Source organism: Salarias fasciatus, chromosome 13 (assembly GCF_902148845.1).
Source record: "Salarias fasciatus chromosome 13, fSalaFa1.1, whole genome shotgun sequence".
NCBI classification, from domain to species: domain Eukaryota; kingdom Metazoa; phylum Chordata; class Actinopteri; order Blenniiformes; family Blenniidae; genus Salarias; species Salarias fasciatus.
Window position 1 is genome coordinate 27,429,870 of NC_043757.1, and position 21,405 is coordinate 27,451,274.

At 53.5% G+C, this 21,405-nt stretch overlaps 2 protein-coding genes across 2 annotated transcripts; one reads left to right on the forward strand and one right to left on the reverse strand.

Moving 5' to 3' along the window:
• The first annotated feature begins 2,269 nt into the window (after positions 1 to 2,269).
• On the forward strand, positions 2,270 to 8,852 carry degs1 (delta(4)-desaturase, sphingolipid 1). The gene is made up of 3 exons (XM_030107119.1): positions 2,270 to 2,442; positions 5,919 to 6,661; positions 7,855 to 8,852. The coding sequence occupies exons 1-3, from the start codon at positions 2,361 to 2,363 to the stop codon at positions 7,999 to 8,001; spliced, it is 972 nt and encodes a 323-aa protein (XP_029962979.1). The 5' UTR covers positions 2,270 to 2,360; the 3' UTR covers positions 8,002 to 8,852.
• Positions 6,050 to 21,247, reverse strand: nvl (nuclear VCP like). The gene is made up of 24 exons (XM_030107088.1): positions 21,185 to 21,247; positions 20,218 to 20,287; positions 20,073 to 20,143; positions 19,945 to 19,997; positions 16,513 to 16,609; positions 16,383 to 16,437; positions 15,862 to 16,086; positions 15,474 to 15,579; positions 15,222 to 15,298; positions 14,992 to 15,126; positions 14,799 to 14,900; positions 14,575 to 14,692; positions 14,347 to 14,491; positions 13,907 to 14,276; positions 13,556 to 13,777; positions 13,344 to 13,448; positions 13,065 to 13,127; positions 12,787 to 12,906; positions 12,550 to 12,649; positions 12,300 to 12,406; positions 12,138 to 12,214; positions 11,960 to 12,066; positions 11,667 to 11,749; positions 6,050 to 9,138 (listed from the first exon to the last, which is right to left on the reverse strand). Exons 2-24 carry the CDS (start codon positions 20,272 to 20,274, stop codon positions 9,094 to 9,096), a joined length of 2,640 nt encoding a protein of 879 aa, XP_029962948.1. The 5' UTR covers positions 20,275 to 20,287; positions 21,185 to 21,247; the 3' UTR covers positions 6,050 to 9,093.
• Between the last annotated feature and the right edge of the window lie 158 nt (positions 21,248 to 21,405).

The following is a 21,405-nucleotide window of genomic DNA, read 5'->3' on the forward strand; positions in this document are numbered from 1 at the left end:
TATGTCTCTCAGCTGGCCTGGGAACGCCTTACGATCCTCTCGGAAGAGCTGGAGGAAGTGTCTGAAGACACAGAAGTCTGGGCATCTCTGCTTAGACTGCTGCCCCAGCGGCCCAGTCCTGGATAAGCGGTGGAAGATGGATGGATGGTCAAAAGTTCCTGCTGCAGTGATATTGCAGCATGAAAGTGCTGCATTTAAGTAGTAGAAGCATGAAATTGTGACTTCCTCATCTCCAGTAATTTATGTGAAATAAAAGCCAGCAGTGGAAGGGCAGACCACAACAAAACAAATGTCAGCGTCTCAATACTTGTCATGTGACCTTGAGCATGTGACCTTGACGTCTCCTGCTGTTCTCACCTGGACTGATTGTCTGCTGAGGCCCTCAGAAATGTTTGCTGTCGGGCGTGCTGCTGTGGGCCTGGTCGGTCCACGCCCTGGTGTGTGGTTGCTGCCCTGGAATCCAGGGTACAGGGTGGGTGGGAGGGTTGGGGCAACTCTGGGGCACCTCATTCCATTTTTCTTTCTTTCTATAATTTACAACCCAACGTTTTCAGAAAGAGTTTTGTTCCTGCTGATCGCAGTCTGCGTGTCTGCAGTCCTGATGCCAATGCTCCTGTCCAGGTATGAGCCAGCGGATGCTGTCTGTCCGCAGAATGGCGTTAAGAGTGAAGTCGGTGATGAAGAGGATGGAGAAGACCAGCAGCCAGTCGACACCCTTCACATTGTGGATGGGTGAGGTGGTGGTGGGGGTAGGGTTCAACCCTGTGTGGCTCGGCATGTAATTCTAGGGCCCAGTCACTAGGGGCACTAGAACCAGACGGTCAGATATTTCTTATCAGCTGCTTCATGAATCAACACGACCTCCAAAAAGTTCCCTGTAGCTCCTGTTCCAAACCTTCCATTAAAGGTATCCAGAAATATCTACTGATGAATTTAAAGAATAAAGGGTCAATACTGAGTTAACAGCCAGTGAGCTGGTTTCTCTCATTAGAGCTCCTAGCAGGTTAAACCTTGAAACATGTTATTTTATATGTTTGGTTTGGTTTTGGTTTATCAGAAGTCATTTCTTCCCAAACACACACTGGCTTGTTGTGAAACAGATGTATTGATCCATGCCATGTTTGTCCAGCAGCACCGGACTCTTTTCAAAAGCTCCACACTGATTTCTATCTCTCACTGATTTTATTTTTTGTTACTGTGAAGATAAAATGACAATCAAAGCATTTTTAGAATTTCATATATTCCTTCTTAATCATGAAAAAGAAAAAACCCTGAATGTTTGATGTAATGTTTGTATTTCAAAATGAAATTCAAATAACCACTCGCTTTTTGTTTTTCAATGCTTGATTCCCGGTAAACCATGTCAACCAACCCATCAGAGTCTTTGGTATGAAGGAAATGTTTTAACTAACATCTTCTGATCTCTACATTGATACACTCCAGCCACCCTAACAGGAGGTGTGTTCTCCCCCCTCCTCTCCCTACAGGATGTGTGGTTCCTGGAGAATAACGAGGAACTCCTCAGACAGTCATTGTCGTCTCACTCTGGTCTCCCAGTTGTATCACATAGGCCTGATGAACCCCAGCGGGGCTCATTTGGAGGCTGTGTGTGTGTGTGTGTGTGTGTGTGGTGATGGGTCTATTTGAGTATCCTATTTGTCTATATTTTGCATATGTTGTCATTTCAAAGTCCTCATTAACAGATGAGGAGGGTTGAAGCTGACATGGCTGGAGTATCAGGAGCAGGTGGAGCAGGGACCCCAGAGAAGAGCAGATCCCAGGAACAACATCTGAAACCTCAGTCCAGAAGAGTCCTGGAAACACTAAATACCACTGAAAATACTGCACAGAACCCTCAGACTCCGAGAACTCTGGTAGAGGACCTCAAACTACTTGACCTGTCATAGGGGACGTCAAAGTCCTCTGATAGAGGACCTTAAACTCCTAGACCTCTGGTAGTGGACCTGAGGGACCCTCCAAGATAGAGGGCACTGTTTTTTTAAAGAATGCCTGAGTTAGTTAGTTAGTTAGTTAGTCAGTTGGTTAGTTAGTTAGTTAATTACTCCATGTTCTCAGTCTGGTTACGCCGCAGCGGGCTGAACAGAGGGTTTTTACTCCTTTATTAGTCTCTATTTTCCTTCTGTTTGGAAGACAGCTCCGCTCCGGGCTCCGCTCTGGCTCCCAGCCGGGTTATGTAACGAGCGGCGGGCTGAGCCGGGACTGCAGGCCGGGGGAGGAGCTCCAGTTCGGGGCAGAGCCGGCTGGTGATCGGGCGAGTCCCGCAGAGCGACGAGAGGACCCCGGCCCTGCTTCTGGACTCTTCTCTGTCTGGCGGACGCGTTTGGAGCAGAACCGGCGGGATGGGGAACCGAGTGGCCCGGGAGGACTATGAGTGGGTGTACACGGACCAGCCGCACGCCGACCGGAGGAAGGAGATCCTGGGTGAGCCGGCTAACCGTTAGCACGTCTTCTGTCTCCGGATAACCGAGTTGTTTGTTCAGCAGCGACGCGCCGTCGCTTCCCTCGTTTCGGGCGGGAGTTCCGGTACGTCAGCCCGGCTACTGACACCGGTTAACTAACGGATCGGTACCCGCCCGCTGAGGGCTAACATGCTAGCTGCGGCGCCCGGTGGCTCCGGCTCCGGTTCAGAACGTCCCGGGACCCCCACCGGGGCAGGGACCACCGGGGACGGCCAGCCGGGTCAGAGAGCCACGTCAGGGCGCCAGATGCAGCCCCACCCGGGCTGGCTGGCTCGCTAACGGGCCGACTCCCACACCCCGCCGGCGGGCTCCCCCGGTGCTGGAAACGAGCGCCCACAGGCCGGGCTGGGGACTTTTACATCTTTAAAACAACGATCAGATGAAACCGATTCGTTCACTCTGGAGGAAAAGGTTCCTCCTGTCGATCTGCTGTCACGTGACCTGAGGCCTGACGGTCCTGTGACCCTCATCCCTCCAGTCCTCCACACTGTCTCTGACCCCCCACGGTCCACAGTGTCTCTGACACCCCCAGGTCCACACTGTCTGTCCTCCTCAGTGTCTCTGACCCCCCCACCCCCCCAGGTCCACCCTGTCAGTCCTCCTCAGGACGCTGTGCAGCGTGGCGTGTTGTGGTGACTGACTCAGTGAACTGTTGTACACAAAGTGCCGTCATTGTGCGCTGAGTGAGAGCAGAGCTGAATTATTCATGTTGGGGATCAGGAGACACTCGGACCGCCATGTGAGTCCCGAGAGGCCAGAGTCCTGACGGGCCAGAGTCCTGACGGGGTGCCTCTGAGCCACGAGCTTAATGATTGTTCTAAAAGAACACTCTGCTGTTTGTAACTGTTTAGATCTTTAATCGTCAACTCTGTAAAGTGAACTGACGCTCGCTGCAGGACTCTGGGGGTTAGCATGTAGCATGTAGCATGGCATGTGGCCCCTGGACTGAAATGACTCGGCCTCCTCTGGGGTGCAGAGCGTCACTGATGGGATCCATGCTGGTCTGGGGTCTCTGGTTCCAGGACCGGCTGTGTCAGGGTCAGCCTGGACACGCTAATCCCTCCAGCAGCGCTTCAGCTGCATTTGAAATGCAAATGTTTGAAAGCCAAGGTCACCAACAGAGCCGTGAATGATGGGAACATAAAATCCCTCTGAGGTGGAGGCAGACGGCCGCCGCCGGTGTCCCAGTGCCGGGGTGTCCCACGACCAGGGTGTCACCATACCAGAGGGTCCACGGATACATGAGGATTTTCTACCCAGAATCAAAGTATCCTCCGTCCTGTTTCCAGGGAAGAGTCGTTGTGAAATCAGGCTACTTGGGAAACTCGTCTCATGAGCCTCGTTTAACTCCTCTTAAGATCTGAAGGCTTCTGATTGGACAGGAGGACGAAGTGATGTAATCCCCTCTAGTGGAAGTTAACAGACTCCACTTCCTGTTTTTTATGTTTTCTTTCTGGAATAACTTTGACAGTACACCCTTAAAAAGGTCCATTGAGCCTGAGCATGGGGCGTTGAACCATCGTCTGATCTGCTGGAGAGACGAGGAAACATCACACACTTCAGGCTTTACTCATTACACTCTTCTTACTCAACCGGGGTGTGTGCATGCAGGATGTGCTCTGCTGTGTGTGTGAGTGTGCAGGATGTGGGCCCTGGTGTGTCTGTGTGTGTGTGTGTGTGTGTGTGTGTGTGTGTGTGTGTGTGTGTGTGTGTGTGTGTGTGTGTGTGTGTGTGTGTGTGTGTGTGTTCAGACTTGTTGTAACGTTCCACAGGTTCCCCTCTCAGTGGTGAGATCAGGAGTAAAGGTCGACCCGCAGCATGTCGAACAGGAACACAAACACATCAGGAGGCTTATCAGAGTTTATTCAGCCAGAGCTGAGAACCCAGCAGAACCCAGCAGAACCCAGCAGAACCCAGCAGAACCCAGAAGAACCAAACAGAACCGGTGAAGTGGCTGCTGGTGTCGGTATGTGAGGACTGTGATGGGCCTGAGAGTCTCCGTTGTTCTCCAGAGCCTCGCAGTGCCACAAATACCAGGCTGAGAGACCTACGTCCATCAGCCACAACATTAAGACCTGGCACACTGAATTCAAATAGCTTCACACAGGAAGCTGGAGGATCCTGTCTCTTCAGCTGACCTCTTGACCTCTGCCTCCGCTCACCCCGTTGCTGAAGAGGCCTCGGTCTGATACCAGTCTGACATTCAGATGATCCGACTCCAGGATGATTCACTTTAATTCCAACATGTGTTGCTCTGATGAAAGTAAGGAGTGTTGCTCCAGACCAGGTTCTCCACTGCATCCAGATAGCGCTGGCGTCCGTAAACACCGTCAGGAGATAGGGAGTTCAACCCGCCGGCCGTGTGTTTGTGTTGCTCCTGCCTCCACCCATAAACCTGCTGGAGGCTTACTACTGAGCCAGGAGTCCCGTCCTGTTTGAGTCCTGTTGTCTGTAGGATTACTGTTGTCTTTAGGATTACTGTTACAACAACTCATCATCAGCAGGGTGAAACTAACCGGCTCACATTCCCTGTTAGAGGGAGAACGATCCGACGCAGTGAGAGGAAGAGCCGACATCCAAGGATGAGAAAGCCACGCCGCTGTGAACGCCTGGCGTTGGAGTCCTCGACCCCTGATGTCCGGGGTGGCTCAAGATACTCCCAATCCATATCGCAACGGATAACTGAAAAAGAAATCTCAACAAATCAAAATGATTTTGTGTCAGACATTTAAATTCATCAAATTAAAAAAATGAAATCGTCAAATTGAGAAATGAAATAGTTTAACATGGTGCATATTAGGAAAGGGCTGCACGGTGGAGCAGTGGTTAGCGCTCTTGCCTCACAGCAAGAAGGTCCTGGGTTCAAATACCGGCTGGGCTTGGGGCCTTTCTGTGTGGAGTTTGCATGTTCTCCCCGTGGGTTCTCACCGGGTACTCCGGCTTCCTCCCACGGTCCAAAAACATGCATGGTAGGTTAATTTATCACCCTAAAATTGCCCCCAGGTATGAATGTGTGAGTGAATGGTTGTTTGTCTATATATGTCAGCCCTGCGACAGACTGGCGACCTGTCCAGGGTGACCCTGCCTTCGCCCACAGCAGCTGGGATCGGCTCCAGCCACCCACGACCCCGAAAGGGATGAAGCGGCAGAAAATGAATGAATGAATATTAAGAAATATCACAGGAAATTAAATTCTTTAGAAAGGTCTGATTTATTTATCCCTGGACTCAAACATTTCAAGCTACAGGATCAATAAATGTGAGGAAGTGAATGTGGTGAGAGACTTTGTTTAGTGCCTCTTATCTGAAGAGTTTAGGTCTTGGCCCTCCTAGCTGTGACGTTTGTTGAGTATTCAGCGCCGGTACCTCCTGATGAACCCAGTCCTTGAACAAAGTGGACTCTCATTGCTGAACGGATGTTCTCTTGTTTCTTCCACAGCCAAGTATCCAGAGATCAAGTCCCTGATGGGCCCGGACCCCAGACTGAAGTGGATCGTGTGCATGATGGTGGTGATCCAGTTTTTAGCGTTCTACCTGGTCAAAGACTTGGACTGGAAGTGGGTTTTGTTCTGGACTTACGCGTTCGGCAGCTGCATCAACCACTCCATGACGCTGGCCATCCACGAGATCTCACACAACACGGCATTCGGGAATAACAAGGCCCTGTGGAACCGCTACTTCGCCATGTTCGCCAACCTGCCCATCGGCCTGCCGTACTCCGCCTCCTTCAAGCGCTACCACCTGGACCACCACCGCTACCTGGGCGGGGACGGGGTGGACGTGGACATCCCCACCGACTTCGAGGGCTGGTTCTTCTGCACTCGCCTCCGCAAGTTCGTCTGGATCATCCTGCAGCCGCTGTTCTACGCCGTCCGGCCGCTCTGCATCAACCCCAAGCCCATCAGCCGGCTGGAGCTCACCAACGTGGCGGTCCAGCTGGCCTTCGACGTGCTGCTGTACCGCCTGGGGGGCGCCAAGCCGCTGGTCTACATGCTGGCCGGGTCCATGCTGGGGATGGGCCTGCACCCCATCTCCGGGCACTTCATCGCCGAGCACTACATGTTCCTCAAGGGCCACGAGACGTACTCCTACTATGGCTCGCTCAACCTGCTCACCTTCAACGTGGGCTACCACAACGAGCACCACGACTTCCCCAGCATCCCCGGACGCCGGTTGCCCATGGTGAGTCCCTCCGGACAACCCACGACGCAGAACACACCCGCTTACTTATCACACATTCAGAGAATTCAGAGAACCGTTCGCCGCCACACGGCCGGGTTCCTTCACAACAGGTAGGAGAACGTCGGCAGAACGTGCGGACGTCGACATTCCAGCTCAGATCAAACAGCAGTGGCTTAAATAAACACTCATAAAGCGTTCAGCGGCCGTTCTTATCTCCCGGCTTCACGCCCTTTATGGAGCTTGGTGTGGATTGTTCAGGAGTAAAGATAAGGCTGCAGTAAACGCCGCGGCGGCACGTGGAGCCCGGCGGGGTGGGAACCGGCTGCTGGTTCCACGCCTCAGCTGTGAAAAGCTCCTGCAGGCCCGTCTCAGAGCCTCGGTCCGTCTGAACCTCACAGACTGGAGGCCTCATGCACCGAAATGTTTGAGGACCGTTCCACTAGAGGGCGCCGCTGTGGGGCGGAGAACTGAAGGAGCTAGAACTAACGCTGAAATGGAGCAGGGTTATCGTGGACCGGTACTCTCTGGTCCAGACCACAGCGGGTTCAGGGATAGTCCACTTCTCGGTGTGGACAGTGTGAAAGCTCAGGGACCGTCCAGTGACATAGAGCGCAGTGCATTATGGGTAGTAAACAAAGCTAACGGCGTGAATCTGAAAAAGATGAGCCTTCACCTTCACCTTAAAACACAATGTTTAAAAGTATCAATACAAAGGACAAACAAACTCAAAAGCTTCAAGATTTTAGTTTCAGATTTAAAATGTTTTTGTTTATTTGGAGTCGACCTACTCAGGTTTTGTTTGTCTTCTCTTGAGTTTAGAAACATGGACAGCTTTCCACTGGCCTCATTCAGGATTTTAATTTGAAACTAGAATGTTCCGGAGGAAATTTTACTTTGTGCCTGCCGGCTGCTTCCGACTGGTGCGTGTTTACAACTCCTTCCCTGTGAGCTCTGAGCTGAGATCAGCCATGACAGTCAGCAGGTGTGCCTGTTGCCATGGAGACCAGCTGCACCAGGTGCAGGTACAAAGAAAAAACTCTTATTTATCATGGCCACAACAAGTCATGTTCAACTTTGGCAGAAAATCAGTATTTAAATGCTGTCTTGTGATCAGCAGCGCCCCCTGAGGGCTGCTGCCGGTACTGCGCCGTGCGAGCTCCGCCCTGACCCCGCCCTGTGGCGTCTGTCCTCAGGTGAAGAAGATCGCGGCGGAGTACTACGACGACCTTCCTCAGTACTCGTCCTGGGTCAAGGTGCTGTACGACTTCATCATGGACGACTCGCTGAGCCCCTACTCCCGCATCAAGAGGCGGCTGAAGGGGGACGTCAAGCAGGAGTGACGGGCCGCCGCCCGCCGCTCCGGAGCTGCCGCCCGCCGCTCCGGAGCCTCCAGAGCCTCCGCCCGCCGCTCCAGCTAAAGACTCAACAGCTTCTGCTCATTAACCTGCCTGGAGTCACTAAGTGCTCTTCTTCTTCCTCACACCACGGGAAGAAAGCTGCTCCACACCGCTTCTATAGGTCAACAACTGCAAGGACAGTGTGTGTGTGTGTGTGTGTGCGTGTGCGTCTGCGCGTGTCCGGCTGCATGAACACATCAGTCATTAAATTTGAGGTCAATTTCCACTATTCTGCCCGTTCTTCATCTAACATTCCAACTCCCATTCGCAAAACTCTTCATTTAGGATTTTGTACACGCGCTGCACCACACACACACACACACACACACACCCCTCCACAGTACTGAGATTAAAGAACTGAATGGACGACATTTCTTCTTGTTTGATTTTGAACTTTAGTCGAAGGTCAACAACAGAAAAGCAGCTTTGTTATCAGCTGTGTGTGTATGTGTGTGTGTGTTTGTGCGTGCAGCTCCTTGCGTTATGTCTGCGCTCGTTCCGAGGAGCACGACTGTTCTTTTAATTGAAGATGAGATTGTAAACTGAGTCTAACAGAACAGCTGCTTCTGTTTCTTCTCTAACGCCTGAATAACTGCAGCAGACTGAACTTCCTGTTTGATGAAAGGATTCATGTTCAGGGGTGGACGCTGCACCACCACTTCCTGTCTGTTAGACTTGGGTTTTTCTGTTCCAGACGAATCTGCAGATCCGCCTTTCCCCACAAGTCTTAATCTGAAAAGAGTTTTTATTCCTGGATCCGAGTTTGAATGAATTAAAACCGTTTTGAGATCCGCGCTCCGTCTGCCTGTGTCCTTCGTCCACATGGCTTCACCCGGCACGGAGGAGGAAGCATCATGAGTCGCTGGGTTCACTGTCAGGACGCAGGAAGACCACACTCACACACCCAAGGTTCCTCTTTCAGTTTTACTGGTAAAAAATAGAAGAAGTGTCGACTGAAGTCCACGAGCAGACGATCAGGACAGAAAGACGCTGCGGAGGAGACGCCGCCCGTCCCCGGGTCCTCAGGAGGAACACTCATCTGCCGAGAGACTCTCGGAGCTGCTCATACATCCTCTGGTCCTGCAGGAACGAAACACACACACACAGGTTGGCATTTCTATCCTTGTGAGGACACTCATTGACATAATGCATTTACTAGCCCCTAACCCTGACCCTTACCCTAACCCAGACCACAACACAGCCTGACCCTAAAGAAATGTTTTTCCACTTTTACTTTTTTCAGTAACAACAACATGGTCAAGAAAACACTGTTTCCCCTCATTAGGACCGGAAAAAGGTCCCACAAGGCACATCCTGCCAGGTTTTCCTATCCTTGTGGGGACATTTGGTCCCCGCAAGGATAGAAAAGCGCGCACACACACACACACACACACACACACACACACACACAGTGAGGGAGGAGCTGAGACACGCTTCATTACAATCAGCTGACTGTCAGTCCACATTCCTGCTGCTCTAATGGTTTTCCCCACGCAGCAGCGTCATGTGGTCCGACTGGTTCTGTCTGCTCCTGGACCGCAGCGCCAGGGCTGGCGTCCAGAACAGGACCAGAGGGACCAGGAAGACTGGGGGGACCAGGAGGACTGGGGGGACCAGGAGGACTGGGGGGACCAGGAGGACTGGGGGGACCGGGGGGACCAGGAGGACTGGGGGGACCGGGGGTACCAGGAGGACTGGGGGGACCGGGGGGACCAGGAGGACTGGGGGGACCAGGAGGACTGGGGGGACTGGGGGGACCAGGAGGACTGGGGGGACCGGGGGGACCAGGAGGACTGGGGGGACCAGGAGGAATGGGGGGACTGGGGGGACCAGGAGGACTGGGGGGACCAGGAGGAATGGGGGGACTGGGGGGACCAGGAGGACTGGGGGGCCCGGGGGGACCAGGAGGACTGGGGGGACCAGGAGGAATGGGGGGACTGGGGGGACCAGGAGGACTGGGGGGACCAGGAGGAATGGGGGGACTGGGGGGACCAGGAGGACTGGGGGGACCAGGAGGACTGGGGGGACTGGGGGGACCAGGAGGACTGGGGGGACCAGGAGGACTGGGGGGACTGGGGGGACCAGGAGGACCGGGCCTCATGAAGAGAGAACAGTTTCATTTCCAGCTCTGTTGCTTCAGTGGCTCCATCTGAAGAAAATCAGGATTTTCTCCTTGTGGCCACCAGGTGGCAGCGTCGACTCATCCTCAGCTGTTCTGACAGGTTTTCTCCATTGTTTGGCTCATTTCTTGAAACTGAAATTACATTTTCAAAACTCTAGGATCATTTGGCAAAACGGTGTGACAGTTCAGCTCAACACCAGAGTTCACTGCTGAAGCTCCTCTCTCCCAGACCCGTTCTCTCATGTTTCAAAGCTTCATATTTCTCTCCCATAGAAACAGTCAGAGCCTCCAGAACACAAAGATCCTTCTCAACAGTTTCAGCTCATTTCTCTGAACAGACCGGATGTTCTCAGTCCTCCTGGTTCTCTTGTCAAAAACAACCTGGACAGTTCAGCAGAAGATCGTGGTTCTCCTGTCAGAGACCAGAACTCTTCTAAAACAGGTGGCAAAACTACATTTCTTCCTCAAACAAATGGTCAGTGTCCTCAAACTGCTTCGTCCTGGCATCGTGTGAGCACTGGAAGCCAGAATGTTTAGATGTTTTGTCTTTCAGGCAGAGAAACATTGAAATATCCCTCATCTACCTTTCAGTCTGGGCCCAGTCCTTCAGTCACTGTGGTTCCTGTGAGAGTTTTTATTTTCTTCTTCGGGTTGTTTAGCTCACAGAAAACATTTTGTATAAGAAAATGAAGAAAAAAAGCATTTTCCAGTCAGAAGAACCCTCAAGTTTTGATTCACACATTGCTCTCATACCTCATCCATCAGAGTCAATGTACTGTGAAATAAACACAAACAAACAAAAAAAAAAAAAAAAAGGAAAATCATATGTAACCCACAGTGCTGTAAATGAAGCTGGAGTTCCACAGCTCTCTTCTTCACTGGTCCCCCTCCTCACCCCCCGACTGTCCTCCTGACTGTCCTCCTGACTGTCCTCCTGACTGTCCTCTCTCATGGAGACAGACTCATGTCTGGTCTTCGTGGTACTGCAGTGTCTTTTTGACTAGTTTTGACAGCTGAACAGATGATTCTGCAGGTGAAGACTGATAGAATGAAATGATGCCGATATGTTTTGAAGAGAACAACCATCAGACGGAGAATCAGTCAGTTTAGATCAACATGATCTGAATCCAGCCTCACTGCGTTGAATCATTTGTAAAGACGTTCTGAGACACAGACATGGACCGTTGTGTTGTGAGCAGCTACAGCGTAGTCTGGAGATCCGTCCAGGTTGTTTTGAGAACGTCTCAGTTTGAAGAAATGAGCAGAACCAGTGGAGAAGAACCAGAGAGGAAGGCTGACGAGCAGCTGACGGCGGAACCGGGGAGCATGAAACAGAGAATTATCAGTTAAAGCCTCATGTGTGTCGGCAGGACCCCTCTGGTTCTGGTTCTAGTTCTGGATCCGGTCTGTTAGTAGAACCCCTCTGGATCTGGCTCTGGTTCTGGTTCTGGTTCCTGTGTGTGTGGTTCCTCTCGCTCCTTCTCACCTTTTTGGAAACCGACGGTCGGACTTTGCTGAAGGCGTCCTCGAAGTTCTGCCGGCTCACCCGGATGTCGGCCACAGGCTGATCTGAGGGAACCAGGAGAACCGGACTCATCAGCGGAACAAACAGGGTCTCTTCAGAACCCTCTGGTACCCACAACCACACTGGAGAACAGTCAGTTCCAGTTTAAGACCGAGACGTTTTTGAAACCATGGCAACCGGCCTAACAACCCCTTCCTGTCCCGCAGTGGGGCGGCGTGGTGCGTTCAAAGACCGACAGAACGGAGTTCCCTTACCGGAAGCAGCGGGCGGCAGGGCGAGGGGGGACGGACGTCCAGACTTCAGGTGAGTCCTCAGAGCGTTGACCGAGGCTTCTCTGACCAGGGCCGAGAGGTCCGCTCCACTGGGGGGGGAGGGGGGGCAGTGAGGTTCTGAACCAGGACCAGACTGAGAGGAGGAGCGGGGGGGTCCTACCTGAAACAGTCGCAGCGCTGGTCGAAGGCGATGTCTTCCAGGCTGACGTCAGGCTCCAGACGGGGTCTGGTCCCGTCCTGAAACACACCACAGGCGTCACAGACCACCCAGAACCCGCCGAGAACCCCCGAGAACCCCCGAGAACCCCCGCCGCTACGGCACCTTGGTGATGGTGCGCAGGATGCTGTGGCGGTCCGCCGCAGGGGGGAGGCCCACGAACAGGGTCTGGTCCAGACGGCCGGGTCTCAGGACGGCAGGGTCGATGATGTCTGAGGAGACAAGACCAGAACCCTGAGACAGAAGACACCGAGGAGCCCGGAGAGCAAACTGACGGTCCACATGATCCAGTCTGGATGTAGAGGAGGAGGATGCTCTATAATGTGATGCTAGTGGACCCTGTGTCTGCAGGTACCTGGTCTGTTGGTAGCGGCCATGATGAAGACCTGTCTCCTCGTCTCCAAACCGTCCATCTCCGTCAGCAGCTGGTTGACGACCCGCACGCTGGCTCCAGACTGACAGAGACGGGTCGGGACAGAACCAGAACCACAAACAGGACCAGGTCTCGTGAGCCTTGACCTTCCAGTTTTGAAGAACTGTAAAGGTTCTGGGTGGACGCTTCCGATGGGGGGCGGAGCAGCGGGGGTCTCACCTCGTGTCCAGAGCGCCGAGGACACAGAGCGTCCACCTCGTCAAAGAAGATCACACAGGGGGCCGAGTTACAGGCCCTCTGGAAGACCTGGCGCACCGCACGCTCACTCTCCCCCACGTACTGCACACACACGCACGCACACACACACACACACAAAAAGTGGGAGGAAAACTTGAATAAGGCTGCAAAACGTTCTCCCAGGAAATCGTCTTCATGTCTCATCAGATGATGATCAGTTCACTGAAACAGGCTGCAGAAAGAGAGTCAGCAGGACGGACCATGTTGAGCAGCTCAGGACCCTTCACCGAGATGAAGTTCAGACCAGACTCGTTGGCCACCGCCTGCGCCAACACACACACACACACACACACACACACACACAGTTTATATTTCTGTCAATATTATACGTTAAAACTTATACATATCCCACTATGTTAAAATATATATATTGTGTGTAATGTGACTTTTCATTGGTCCATCAGATGTTTAGACTGGTTTCCATCAAATCAGTGTGAGTGGCTGGATGAATGTGACTGGATGGATGAATGTGAGCGTACCTTGGCGAGCAGAGTTTTTCCACACCCTGGAGGTCCAGCCAGCAGCACGCCGGACGGAGCGCTGAGGCCCAGAGCTCGGAACTGCTCTGGAGAACGTACCGGAGCCTGGAGGACACACACACACACACACACACACACACACACACACACACACACACACTATTAGGTTAGAGTACAGGAGCCTCTCCCTGCTGCTGGCTGATGAGTGGTACCAGGATGGCCATGGTCAGCTCCTCGCGGACGTCCTGCAGCGCTCCCACGTCGTCCCACGTCACGTCGGGCACCGTGGCGAAGCCCTCCCTCTTGGCCGACGGCTGCACGCTGGTCAGGGCGCGCTGGAAGTCCGCCATGACGATGGACAGGCGGTCCAGCTCGTCCTGCGTCAGGGACTCCGTGGTCTTCAGCAGGGCCAGCAGGTGGAACAGCTCCCCCTGCTGGAGGACACAGGGAGGACAGACCAGAGGTCAATCGATCAGTGTGACGCTCTCCGGACTGGAGGGGACAGAGCAGAACCAAATCCGGAGCGGTCCCTCTAAACACCTTCACAGTGTCTTCAGGATTACCTGTTCAGGACCTGCTGCAGCCTCTTGGTTCAGGACTCTGTTGACGTGTGTTTCCTGGAATTCCTGGTCCTCTGTCGTGGTCTCAGTGGTCCTGGTGGACCCCGTCTCCTCTGTGGGCCCCCCCTGGACAGCCAGCCCCTCTACGGTCCCCTCCTGGACAGCTAGCCCCTCTACGGCCCCCTCCTGGGCTGCCGGGCCCTCCGCCGGCCCCCTCCTGGCCTCCAGCAGCACCCGGTTGACGGCGCTCATGGCGGCCTCGCGGCACAGGGCCATCAGGTCGGCGCCCACGTATCCCGGGGTGAGCCGGGCCAGCTGCAGGAAGTCGAAGTCGTCCGGCAGCTTCAGCTTGCGGCACAGCGTCTTCAGGATCCTGAGGAGACACGGGGAGTGAGGTCCTGAAGCGCCGGGGGGGGGGGGGCTCGGCGAGGCCCGGGACTGACCGGAGGCGAGCGGCCTGGTCCGGGATGCCCAGGCAGACCTCCCTGTCGAAGCGCCCGGCCCGCCGCAGCGCCGGGTCCAGGGAGTCGGGCCTGTTGGTGGCGCCGATGACCAGGACCTGCGCGGTGGCCGTCACGCTGTTCAGGTCTGTCCACAACACAAACGGGCTGCTGTCAAAACACACGCCTCCCCCGAGGCCGCCGTTAGCATTAGCATTAGCATCACGGCACCGTCCATGCAGGTCAGCAGCTGGGCTACGATCCTCCGCTCCATGTCTTTGGAAGCCACCTCTCGTTTCGGCGTGATGGCGTCGATCTCGTCGATGAACAGGACGCACGGCGAAGAGCTCTGCGCACACACACACACACACACACACACACACACACACACACGCACACCGGTCAGACGTGGAGCAGGCGGCAGGATGGAGGCTGGTGTCAAATGCCAGACGGACCACGGCCAGGTCGAACAGCTCCCTCAGCTTCTGCTCGGACTCTCCGGACACGCCGGACACCAGCTCCGGGGCGGACACCTTCAGCATGGGCAGCTGCAGCTCCTGAAACCCGGAGCAAAGGCTTCTGGGGTGAGGAGGCTGGGGTCAAACTACACTCAGCATCACACAGGACGGACGGAGAGTGAGGGCTCACCCCGGCCACGGCCTGGGCCAGCAGGGTCTTCCCGCAGCCGGGGGGGCCGTGCAGGAGGAAGCCCCGGGGGGGAACCATCCCCAGCTGCTGGTACACCTCCGGGTGGCGCATGTGGATCAGCAGCTTACACAGCTCCTGCAGCGCACACACACACACACACACACACACAACCGCTGGAAACACACCCCTCCTCACAGGAACACACACTCACACCTGAGCTGGCCGCTCACCGTTAGCGTGTCCTCGTTACCGCCAACGTCCTCAAACCCCAGAGTGGGATACTGCAGCTCCGGAGACGCCCCTCTGGCTGAGAGACAGGAGGAACGCCGCCGGAGATGAACCAGAGAAGAAGAACAGCCGACATTCAACCAGAGAAGAAGAACACAGCCAAAGCTGCTGTCTCTCTCTTCTCAGTGGTTCTGTCTGGGTTCAGAAGGTTTTTGGGTTTGTTCGGGGTCAGAACGCGAACCCCAACACGTTACCTTTCTTACTGACAGGCCGGGACTCTGCGGCGTCACTCGAGCTCTTCGTCCTCTTCTTGGACTTTTTCTGAGACTTGTCCGGCTCCAGCATGGACACGTCTGTCTCCTGCAGAGTTCAGGGAAAGTATCTCCACAGTCTGAACGGTCAGAAGACGGTTTGAACTGGACGGAATGTGACGTTCACTTCTAAATAAATGCTCTGATGTTTTGAATAAAAAAAAAATAAATCTCATTTCTCAACAAAAAGCTCAAAGAAATAATTCCTGTAACACGTGATGGTGAGACATGTTGTCTATATCCCGTCCTCTACGTTTGAGGTGATCTACGTCCCGGCTGCAGGGGGGGGTGTTTTATGCAGTAGGGCTCATGGCGGGCGTCAGTAACGTACGTGTGCCGCCGGGTTGGCGGTCTCGTCCTCACACAGGTCGATCAGGACGCCGCCGCCGCCGGACGCCTTGCCTCGGTCGATGAACCAGCCGCCCGGGGACACCAGCGTGGGCGGGGCCGCTCCGCCCGCAGGGGGCGCCGTGCCGCCGGGGGGCGCCGCCGCTCCGCCCGCAGGGGGCGCCTTCCGGTACAGGGAGGTGAGCGAGCTGTTCATGTGGTTGGGGGGCTGTGGGGAGCCAATCAGACGCTGGTTCAACTCCTAAACTGTAATCTGCTCATCCTGTTGCTATGGAGACGTGACAGATCAGAGGACTGAGCTTCACATTAACAGCTAAAGGCTCTACAGAGACAGAAGAACTTGATGGCAACTCCCTTGACCAATCGCACTTGAAGCAATTGAATCATTTACTAATGGTTTCTTTCTTTCTTATGTCTGTATTCTTGCTTGTGTTGTACGTCGCTTTGGACAAAAGCGTCTGCTAAATGAAATTGTAGAATTGTAGAAGAGGCTCGAGTTCTCACGGCTGCTCGCTCCTCGCTGTCGGACGACTCCCCGGAGCTGCTGCTGCTCCCGTCGCTACGGAAACAGGGCGAGTGAGATGAGCGGCGAGCGGAGGAAGCGGCGAGCCTGAAGCAGAACGGGGGTTCTCACCCGGCGGCGGCGTCACGGTGACGGTGTTTGGCTCTCTTGGTCAAGTGTTTGCTCTCCAGCTCGCTGAGCCCCGACTCCTTCATGACGGCTTCGTACACTGACACACACACACACACACACACACACACAGGAAGTGAGTGTGCCGTCAAGATGTCGCCGTCCACACTAGGGATGCACATGGTTAACCGTTTAACCTTTAACAGATAACAGGAACTTTGACCGATAATACTATCGGTTGATTTTTTTGTTTTTCTTCAGCTCCAGCTGGAGCGGAGCTCTCCACAGAGCCGTGCGTCTTCATGCAGCTGGCGTTATGTGACAGATATCACCGACGGCGCTGCAGACGACGCCTTCAGTCACTGATTAATTCCAGTTGCCTTTATGTTGTACAGTCGGGGAGGGTGTGTATCTTTGTGCGCATTGACGCATGTGGCACAAAACCGGCGTGACATTGGCCCAGTTTACATGGGTGTTTTTTTCAATCTGATTGTAAACAGTCATATTAAACAAAGTGTATTTATGTAGTGATCCACGATGAATCCTCGTTTACAAGGACCCTGGGTGAAGCGGACTATACAGCGTCCTGTGACATGCGCACAAAGTCTCACGAGGAACTTTCAGGTCTTTAGCTCCGCAGCAGCAGTCCTCAGCGCCGAGCAGAGAGCTTTTATCTGCTGATATCTGCTCAAATAATGTCCCAAAAGTCCATGATACGCTGCTGAAGGAGCGGCTGCTCCCCTGGCTGCAGCACCGCTGCTCCGAGCGGCACGTCTCGGTGTGAGCTCTGCTCCGCGTCGATGTTTCGAATTAACTGGTGCCCGTGTTAACTTGTGACCAATACATGAATGAAACTTGTAGTCGTTCTGGCGAACATCGGCTATCGACAGTTACAGTGAGTGTATACGTTTAAAGTCATTTGTGAGTCTTATTTTAACAACAGACCTCTGCCGTCATTCGTTAACACGGGAACCAGTTAATCCATAACACCAGCCGGCGATCGCTTGTATTCTGCTATAGAGCTCTTTATACAACTCGCTATTGCGCGATTTGGTTCCATCTCGCCTCACCAATGTTTTTTGTCGGGGTTTTTTTACTAAAAAAGTGTTTTTTCAACCACCGTGGCGTTCTCTGCTGGTTTTTTGACTGTGCTGCTTCCCGTTTACTGGCACGTCACACGTCACTACCTATGAGTGAACGCATACGCAGAATAAACACTCCCCCAGTTCAATCCGCTCCGCTGTCAGGCTCGTTTATAAGGGACACGGAGCGGATTGTCGATCGGCGTAGACCACCTCATACAATCGGCTCCAAATTACAATCCGCTCCGAGTGAAGCGGATCCACCCGGTCGTTTACATGACACATTTTACAATCCGCTCCACGTACAATCCGCTTATACGTGGTCCATGTAAACGTGCCTAGTGAATATTATTTTTTATCTCCAGACGCCGCGGGTCGTCCAGATTTACAGTGAAATGGTTCGGTATGAAGCCACATCATCCGGATAAACATTAAGCTTCATCAGAACTGTTTAAAAATCGGATTTCAGAAGCTAAAACTTTATTTTGGAAATTAATCAGAACACACAAAGAAAATCACCAGCGCGCTCGCTCTCCACATGATTTAAAAAGCAACAGGAGATGACTGAAGCCTACAGTGCTGTTAATTATATCTAAATCTTTTAGCTTTTTTTACAGTTTAGATGAGAATTTGCTGTCATTGTAAATCTGCAGTTCAGCACCGGACAGCGCCGAGTCAGCCGCTCACTCGGAGTGATGCACATTTCCTGGTCGGAATGTTGAGAAGTCTGCATGTCGGAATAGCGGTATTTCAGAATGGTGATCGGTCTAAATGGTGGTGTGTTGGAATGTCGGAGCGGCAGCATGGAACCACTCAACAGGGCGTTTAAAGGTCGTCCATGCTTCCAATGTCTGCGCCGCTTTGGAGCCTCCGCTCCACCGTTGAGCAGCGCTCCATTCCATACAGGCGCACTGATCCTCCAGGAGCTTTTCCGGCACTACAGACTGTTTCTCTGCTCCTTTATTACCTCCGCCAGGAGGTTATGTAATCATGTCGGTTGGTTTGTTGGTTTGTTGGTTGGTTTGTTAGCAACATCCCGGAAAAAGTAATTGACGGATTGCAATGAAACTTTGTGGAAAGGAGGGTCTTGGGCTAACTTAGAATTGATTAAATTTTGGTGAAGATCCGGATCACTGTCTGGATCCAGGAACTTTTTAAAGGATTCTTTATTATTGAGAGTTAGGGAGACTTTCACATGGTCGGGCAGGCCCGCCGACAGGGGGGACAAACGCCTGGTTCACAGGACGCGCCGCCTCCGACGCGGAAGTGGGAAGCGCCGCGCACCGACTGTCAGATCGGCGCCCCGTTAACCTCTCTGACAGTTCATACAGGAGACGCAGGGGACCGCGGCGTCCGTAGCGGCTCGCGCCGTGGACCGCCGCCGCTCTGCTCCTCTCTATTTTTTCCACGAGCTGCACGCCGTGGACCGCCAGTTAAAGCTGGACAGAGCAGATCGCACCACACAGGAGGTTGGGAACGGAAAATACGAGAGAATCCGGTCGATTTTCGAATTGAAATGAAGTAAAATAACATAAATTATGTCACTTTTCAGTTCTCCTTTTCAGATAAACACACACACACACACACACACACAAACACACAGGGTGACAGGGCGACAGAGAGAGGCACCGCACGCTGCAGCGCTCTGCTCCGATCACCCCCCCCCCCCCCCCCCCCCCCCGCCCCCCCAAATCACAATGTTGTGTGATTATATCTGGTGTTCTTACGGTTGTTGGTGACTGATTTGAGCTGTGGCGGAGGTCTGCCTCTCTGAGGGCCACATTCTAGTTACAGATTATTTAGAGAAAATGAAGCACACACATTGTCAGTACGTTATCATTTAATATCAAAGTCTATTTTGCCTTTTTTTCTGTTTCTCAATCGCGGGGCGGCGGCCGAGCGATTAGTTATCTTCACTTCTGTCAGCAGACCTTCTCCTCCCTCCAGACAGTCTGCTCTGTCCGTCCACCAGTGTTCCACTCTCTGGGTGTGTGTGTGTGTGTGTGTGTGTGTGTGTGTGTGTGTGTGTGTGTGTGTGTGTGTGTGTGTGTGTGTGTGTGTGTGTGTGTGTGGGTGTGTGGGAGCCATCAGGCTGCATGTTTTGTTTTGCTGTGGTGCTCCGGTGCGACCTGCGCGCAACGCGATCACAAAATCCGCTGCTGCGCGGACGTCCGTGGATCGGTCGTCACGCGGACAAACGCGCAGCGTGCGCCCACGTGGACACGTGAAGCTTGGACGGGCCTTAGAGCTTATCGGTTAGCGGTTATTAACCGGTTAAAGGGCGTCGGTTAACGGTCATCTTTTTTTTTTTTAAATGTGCATCCCTAGTCCACACGGGAAGCTGCTCGCTCACCTTTCTCCACCTGGATCCTGAAGGCCGTCTTGTTCCTCCTGCCGTAGTCCAGCCTGCAGACACAGAACCGTGAGAACCCTGGAGGGGGGCGTGGCTTCAGCGGCGCAGTGGGGCAGTGGACGGCTCACCTGTGCAGCCTCTGCAGGTCCAGGGCCAGTTCGGACAGGTCCACGTACTCAGAGCGGCTGGACGCCAGGTACTGAGGACAGAGACAGCAGGACATGACGGGACTCTGTCTGCAGCGGAGAACCGGCAGAACCCGGCAGAACCCACCTGCTCCACCCTCTGTCTGAGCCGGGGATCCACCCAGCCTGCGGTCCGGTTCTTCATGGTGGACAGGCTGCTGCAGCACACACACACACACACACACACACACACACACACACACACACACACACACACACACACACACACACACACACACACACACAGAGGCAGAGAGAGGCAGAGTGAGACTCAGGATGCAGGTTCTAGATAAACAGACACCGGTTCTCTACTGGACCAGCAGAACCAGCAGAAGCGGGTTCTCCTGGAGTTTCCTCTGAGGTGAAGCAAACTGTTCTTCTGTCCTGAGTCTGGAACCTTCAGGAGGAACAACCAAACCTCACTAACACCGGAGAGAACCTCAGAGGACCAGGACCAGACCCTGAGCACACGGCAGGGTTCTGGACTAACAGCAGGGTTCTGGACTAACAGCAGGGCTCTGGACTAACAGCGGGGTTCTGGACTAACAGCAGGGCTCTGGACTAACAGCGGGGTTCTGGACTAACAGCGGGGTTCTGGACTAACAGCAGGGTTCTGGACTAACGACAGGATTCTGGACTAACAGCAGGGCTCTGGACTAACAGCAGGGCTCTGGACTAACAGCGGGGTTCTAGACTAACAGCAGGGTTCTGGACTAACAGCAGGGTTCTGGACTAACGACAGGATTCTGGACTAACAGCAGGGCTCTGGACTAACAGCAGGGCTCTGGACTAACAGCGGGGTTCTAGACTAACAGCAGGGTTCTGGACCAAAAGCAGGGATCTGGACTAACAGCAGGGTTCTGCTGAACCTGGTGTTTAAATAAAAGAAGATTCTTCTTCTTCTTCGTTAGTCGCAGTGCGGCAGAAGCGGACTATGAGAGCGCCTCAGCGCCTCCGTCCGGACAGAGGAGAGAATGAACTCTCTCGGTTATTTAAGACTCACAAGATTCTGAGTTTCTACCTGAAAGAAAAGTAAAAAGAGACGAGAACATTACCGGAGAGACGGTCCACACGCTGCTGCACGCACGAGGCGGAAGTACACAGCGACACTTCCGGAACGGGACTTTCAGTAGAAAACGCTGAGAAACGTAAACATCCGGAACGGGACTTTCAGAATAAAACACGACCCTGAAGAGACATCCGGGAAGGCGAACAGAACAGAACACAGAGAAATGAGAGTTTAATTAGTCACAAATTCAATTTTGTTTTTGTTGTC

Coding starts and splice junctions, on each gene's coding strand:
- degs1 (XM_030107119.1), top strand. CDS start 2,361: ATGGGGAACCGAGTGGCCCGGGAGGACTATGAGTGGGTGTACACGGAC. Junction 2,443..5,918: donor CCGGAGGAAGGAGATCCTGG/GTGAGCCGGCTA, acceptor TTTCTTCCACAG/CCAAGTATCCAGAGATCAAG. Junction 6,662..7,854: donor CCGGACGCCGGTTGCCCATG/GTGAGTCCCTCC, acceptor GTCTGTCCTCAG/GTGAAGAAGATCGCGGCGGA.
- nvl (XM_030107088.1), bottom strand. CDS start 20,274: ATGAAGAACCGGACCGCAGGCTGGGTGGATCCCCGGCTCAGACAGAGG. Junction 14,277..14,346: donor GACCAGGCCGCTCGCCTCCG/GTCAGTCCCGGG, acceptor GTGTCTCCTCAG/GATCCTGAAGACGCTGTGCC. Junction 12,907..13,064: donor GTCCTGAGCTGCTCAACATG/GTCCGTCCTGCT, acceptor GTGTGTGTGCAG/TACGTGGGGGAGAGTGAGCG.